Source organism: Alligator sinensis, unplaced genomic scaffold (genome assembly GCF_000455745.1).
Source record: "Alligator sinensis unplaced genomic scaffold, ASM45574v1 scaffold319_1, whole genome shotgun sequence".
NCBI lineage: Eukaryota > Metazoa > Chordata > Crocodylia > Alligatoridae > Alligator > Alligator sinensis.
This window is the reverse complement of record NW_005842375.1, coordinates 343,298-349,474: the sequence shown is the minus strand read 5'-3', so window position 1 is coordinate 349,474 and position 6,177 is coordinate 343,298. Positions and strand designations below refer to the sequence as shown.

General features: G+C 45.3%; 1 protein-coding gene across 1 annotated transcript in view; it reads left to right on the top strand.

Moving 5' to 3' along the window:
• TSPAN3 (tetraspanin 3) overlaps positions 1 to 6,177 on the top strand; it is a 40,218-nt gene that overhangs the window by 17,871 nt on the left and 16,170 nt on the right. The window contains exon 3 of the mRNA XM_006029381.3: positions 1,295 to 1,369. Within this exon, the coding sequence (XP_006029443.1) occupies positions 1,295 to 1,369 (75 nt within the window). The remainder of the gene's footprint in view (positions 1 to 1,294; positions 1,370 to 6,177) is intronic.

Here is a 6,177-nt window from a genome sequence, read left to right as displayed (position 1 = left end):
ACCAGGCAGAGCTGCTGGTCTCCTCCCTGCGCTGCCTGGACTCCCACCAGGGTCCAGTGGCTCCATGTGAGTCCTGGCAAAAGTCTGGGTGGTGCAGGGAAGAGAGCAGTGGCTCTGAGCACAGCTCAGGCTCCAGTGGTGCTGGGCTGGGGCCAGGCATGTGGCACGGTACAAGCTGGGGGAGGTGGCTCCATGGGAATCCCACTGCTCTTGCATGCCTGGTCTGGTCTGGGCCCCTGTGGGTGGGGGGGGCGGCAGTGTGGGGACCCACCAGCCTGCAGGTAGGTTATGCTGGAACTCCTAGGCGGTTCTGACCTGCCCCAGGCCTGAGCTGTAGGTCCTGAGGATGTCAGGCAGCCCTGCTGCAATGAGTCCCAGGGACATAGGCTCTGGGCAGCTGCAGCAGGAAGACAGGGAGGGGAGAGTGCACACCTGTGCCTAGGCAGCTCCACAGAGACCCCACTTAGATTGGGCATCCTGCCAGGGCTTGTGCAGGCTCCCCCTACACAGGTTCCAAACCCCACATACACCTACCACCCAACCATAGAAAGCACCTGCATAATTTTGCATAATTTGGAGTTTTTCTATGCATAATCTTGAGTTTTAGCCGTGTAGTTTTAAAATCTTGATTTAATTGCAACTAATTTTTGTAATTGTGCAACTGATCGCGATCAAATTTTTTCATCATTTGACAACCGTACTCTACTTACCTTCTAGAGTAGAAGTTAATCAAAGGTTGCCTCTGCTTCTCACAGGTTAGGTCAGTGTAAGATTGTGCTCCTTTTGAATTAGAAGTTCATTTTGCAGCAGTGGGAGCCTCCCCTGTACTCCCTGGACAAGCTACTCATGGCTCTGTCCCTCGCCCTGCCCCACCCTGGCTGGGCAGTGCCTGCCCCAGCCCCACTCCCTCCTTCACCAAAGGGCCTCAATTTGTCTATCACCTGCGCGCCCCCCCCTTTCTCTCTCCCCACCCCTTCCTCCTACAGCAGACTTACCAGCCGGACGCTGCTCTCCAAGCTGCCGGGCTTGCATATTGGCAATCGGATCATTATTGGCTGATATGACTCATTAATAATCGGCCATCGGTATGGGCCCAAAAAATCTTTGTGCACCCCTAACTTTTTTAGTTGAATGTGACTAGAGATAGACTTAATAAACTATGTGGCTTATTTTAGAGTATTTATCAAGTTAGCATATCAGCATTTCTAGATGAGGCAGTGTGTGAGCTGTTAAAAAGTATGTTAATCAAGCTATTTTTTCTGTTTACAAAAATATTTTGGGTTGTATCTTTCAGTTTGTGATCATCCTCCTTTTGGTTTTTATCACTGAAGTTGTGGTAGTGGTTCTGGGATACATCTACAGAGCAAAGGTAATGAAAAGTGCCTTCTAAATTCCAAAACAAGTTTAATTGTAAATTGTAATCAAAGTCCTAGAAATGTAAACACTTCATCTGCTGTGGATACACTATATTTGAGGGTTATTTGTCACTGCTACTGGCCATCAAATTATTCTCACAAAATCTTAACATAGAAAAATAGCAAATAAAGATGCAATCATTTAATTATACCAAACCATTATTTTAATCTACTGCTTATAGATGGCTAGATGTAAATAGGTCTGGGGCTTGACAAGGGCAGGTTTAACTGGTAGTATGCCAAGAACCTTGTATAACTTGTAGGAGCAAATAATGTAATTCTCGTTAAGTAAAAATTGGAACCTTCTGGGTTCTTTGTACCTAGAAACTCATAAATCCTAGTCCTGGCTCTGCCTGACTTATTGTGTGCTGCATGGAAACTCTTTTACAAATAAGAAAGCATAGAGATATTTACCTCCTCTGGCTTAATGTAAAAAGTTGTAATTAACATAATATTAGCATAAGCAGACATAGTTCGTTCTAATAAAGTACATGTGGGATATTTAACACTTTATTTACTGTGGTACTTTAAAAAGCTTCACCTTACTTCTGCCTTCTCTACTGCTATAAAAGAAAAAGTCAGTGTGATTCTTAATGGTTCTGATCATTTCTATTAATAAAATAGCCCCGGGGATGAGTACACAAAGTAATATAGTATAAGGCTTCTTGTATTTTTTTTTTTATTTTTTATTTTTTTGTGTGCAAAAAACCCCCTAAAACTGTTCAGGTAGGGTGTTCAAAGTCATTGGCGACCCCTAGGGGGTCCTGCTAGCAGCTGTTGCCGAATCTCCAAATCAGCCAGGCCAGGCCCATCCCCTGCCCACCCCAGCTCTTGGTTTAAAAAATAAATAAAAAAACAAAAAAACCCTGACTCAGCGGGTGCTGCCAGGCAGGCGAGTAATCCCCGCTGCTCCAGACTGCATGGGGGGGCTCCGCACGAGCCCTCTGTTCCCAGCCCCACCACAGGTGCCCTGCCCAGTGCTCTGGGCCTTTAAGAAAAAAAAAACAACAACCAAAACCCCCCCCCTGGATTCACCACTCCTGCCAGCGGGGGGTGATCCCCCATGCCATGTGGGGGGCTCTGCACGAGCCCCTGACGCCCTGAGGCTGCTGCAGGAGCAGCGAGTCCTGGGGCTTTTTTTTGTTAAAGGGCTGGAGCTGGCCCAGGCAGGGCAACCATGGGGAGGAGCGGGGGTGGGTTGGGGGCTCATACAGAGTTCCCCATGCAGCAGGGGGCAGTGGGGATTGCCCCCTGCCCAACAGCACCTGGTGAGCACTTTTTTTTTTGTTTGTTTGGGTTTTTTTAAGTACCAGGAGCTGGTGCCGGCTGGGGGAGCAGGTGGGGGTCGGAGGGCTGGCAGGGGTCTCTCCCATGCCCCTAGTACTTACCAACTCAGAGTCACCTGCAGCTCCCTGCTGCAGCCACTGGGGACTGCCTGAACCATCAAAGCTCTCCAAACCTTTTCTGAAGATTCGGAGACCTTTGAATTGATTCAGACCTTTAATTTGGTCCCCTGATTCGATTCTGTTTTGGAGATTCGGCCACTGAATCAGGCCGAATCTCCTTCGAATTGATTCGCCACCCAAACCTTTGCCCAGCCCTAGTAAAGAAGTACAAAGAAATGAGGATCCTAAGTGATAGCAGAAATGCCTTGTCACAAGCTTCCACAACAGTGGGGATAAAAGACAGGGCAATAATTCTTAAGTGAGACTGAATGTAATAGATTATATGATGAAGTTGGCATTGTGCCTTGTCAAATAATGGTGTAACACTTAACCTACAAATAACTTGAAACTTTCCAACTTGTTTCTTAAGCTTTAAGGGTCACGGGTGCAGTTTATAAGCTTAAACTTCTCTGGAGCAACATGCCATTTGCCTTTATACAGGCATGATTGTTCAGACTGACCACAGTCAAAGATTCTTACTTTTTTTTTTTTTTTTTAAAGCTTCATCCTGTATTGGAGAATAAATTTCCTTGGGTGGCAATGGAGGCAATTGGGATTGTCCAGGAACAGTGCCTGGTTAAAGTTTAATGGCAGCTTTCTTCACATCTGCTGTAGCCTGAGTTGTTAAAACCTCATTCCTTTTGGAGGTCAAGATTTCTGACATCTGCTGTATAAGAGCAGATCCATATACAAATGTGTGTTAAAATAAGATGCAATTTGAAATTGGTGTACCTCTTTCTGGTGCAAATTTATACATAGATGTATTTTAGGATAAATTGCTAGGGGGAATCAAGTTCAGGGCAAGTAAAACCAAACTTGGCTAAATTAACTTATTTCAAAATAAGTTTCCACATGGGCTAAATTGGTTTTAATTTGCATCTGTTTCAGTGAATTATTGTCTTTTCTGGGAAAGAATACCCTAAAATCGCAAAACGAAAGTACAGTGTTTACTTTAGTTTCTCATCGCAGCACCTCGGGCCTCAGAAAATGGCTTGGGGGGCTGCATGTTGGACAAGCCTGGCTTAGAGTGTATGCTGAACTTTTAGAAAATGTATCCTTGTTGCTTGTAAGTTAATTACAAGCTGCTTTATATTCTGGCTTCTAGAATGATTTTTTTTTCTCTAAAAGGTAGAGACTCATAACTTTATCATGGGGAAGAGTATTGGTGGTTGTACAAAACTAATTTCTAACGTGTCCTGCAGCATTTTTTTGTCATTGGCTGTGTCCTTTCTGTGGTTAGAGATCATTCCTCACCTTAATGTTGCTGTATAGGAGTTGCTGCCATGATCACTTAACAATAAGAGTTAGGTGGCATTAACAGGGCAAGCGATGCTCTGTGGCTTGTCCTAGAAGAGAACTTGGTTGCTATTTTAGAGAAGCCCCAAGCAAGCTTTAAAGATTTCCTGACAAATAACTTCATCAGCTCTTCCAGTAGTCTGAGAAGCACAAATGCAGAGTGGAGTAGGAAGAGGTAAGGAAACTTACAGGCTGAAGGCGTGAAGTTGGCAGCTGGTTATTGTGAGGCAGGTGTTGCATTGTTACTCCTATTTCAAAGGGATCGCAACTGTAAATACCTTACAGCCTTTCAAAAGGATCTGGTAAGCCATATGCTTTACTAATGCGTTGACTTATTCAATTTTACCTCTGCCAGAAACTCAGTCTATCAGCCTGGAGGATGGTATCTCCTCTTCTGTAGAGAGCAGGAGAACAAAACCATAGAAAATTATGGTTAGAAGGGACTTCAGGAGGTCAACCCCCTGCTCAAAGCAGGACCATCCCCAACTAGATCATCCCAGCCAAGATTTTGTCTAGCTGGGTCTTAAAAACCTCCAAGGATGGAGATTCCACAACCTCTCTGGGTAACCTGTTCCATTGCTTTGCTACCCTCCTAGTGAGAGGCTCATTTTAGAGGTGCACTGATACATTGGTCCAATATCAGATCGGCACTGATGTAAAGAAAATTGACTATACTGGAAATCAGCCTAATTTGGCCAAGAACTTCTCTGTGCATGCACCAAAACCAACTTACCAGCTGGACCCAGCTGCATCAGAAATTGGATTGGTATTGGCTGACATGCCTCCTTAAAAATTGGCTATCTGTATTGACCCCCAAAATGTTGGTGTACCCCTACTTTTTAAATATCTAACCTAAACCTCACTTGCTGCAACTTGAGACTATTGCTCCTTGTTCTGTCATCTGCCACTACTGAGAATAGTCCAGCTCCATCTTTTTTGTAACCCCCCTTCAGGTAGTTGAAGGCTGCTATTAAATCCCCCCTCAGTCTTCTCTTCTCCAGACTAAATAAGCCCTGTTCTCTCAGTCTTTCCTTAGAAATCATGTGCCCCAGGCCCCTCACCATTTTTTGTTGCCCTCTGCTAGATTTTCTCTAATTTGTCCACATCCTTTCTGTAGGGGAGGGGTCCCAAAACTGGACACTACTCCAGATATGTCTTTGTTAATGCTGTCTAATGGGGAACAATCACTTTTTCTCAATCTACTGGCAGTAGGGCTGTGCAAGGCTTTGGTCCCTGATTCGATTCAGCAGCCAGATCTCCGAATCTGAGTCAAATTGGAGGACCCTTTAACATCCCCTAATTGAATCGGAACTCTGAGATTTGGACATAGAGACAGCTTTAAATGTTTTTTTCCTACATACCTCTAGCTAGCAGGGGCTTGTGAATGCTGCAACACTGGGGTGTGTGAAGCATCCCACAGAAGCGTGGGGGCCTCCCTTGCGTGCTCAGCATCAGACCTGAAAGTGGACCAGAAGCACTTCTGGTTCACTTCCAGGTCTGCTGGCAGATGCAGAAGTGGACTTGAAGTATTTCCGGTCCACTTCTGCTTTTGCTGCTGAGCACATGAAGGGCCCCCCTGCGCTCTTGTGGGATGCTCCATGAGCCCCAGCATCACAGCGATCGTGAGCCACGGCTGCTATCTCAAGGTATGTAAAAAAAAAAAAAAAAAACCTTTCAAAGCTGTGTCTGTCCGAAATCAGCATCAAATGTTCAGATTTGGATTTGGCTAAATCGAGTCGGGGACAGCTGTCCCTGATTTGGGCCAAATCCAAATCGAAGGCATGTCCAAAGAGGGCCCTATAACTGGCAGCACTCCTGCTAATACAGCCCAGTATGCTGTTAACCTTCTTCACAACAATGGCATGCTTTTGGCTTGTACAGGTTTCCCTTGCTTTATGCTGTACCTGTGTTCCTGGAAAACAGCACATAACTTGAATTTGCATAAAGGGAACCCACTTTACCATGTAACAAATAGGGATATGTTCCAAGACCTCAACTGTACTGACCCCCCCCCCCCCCCC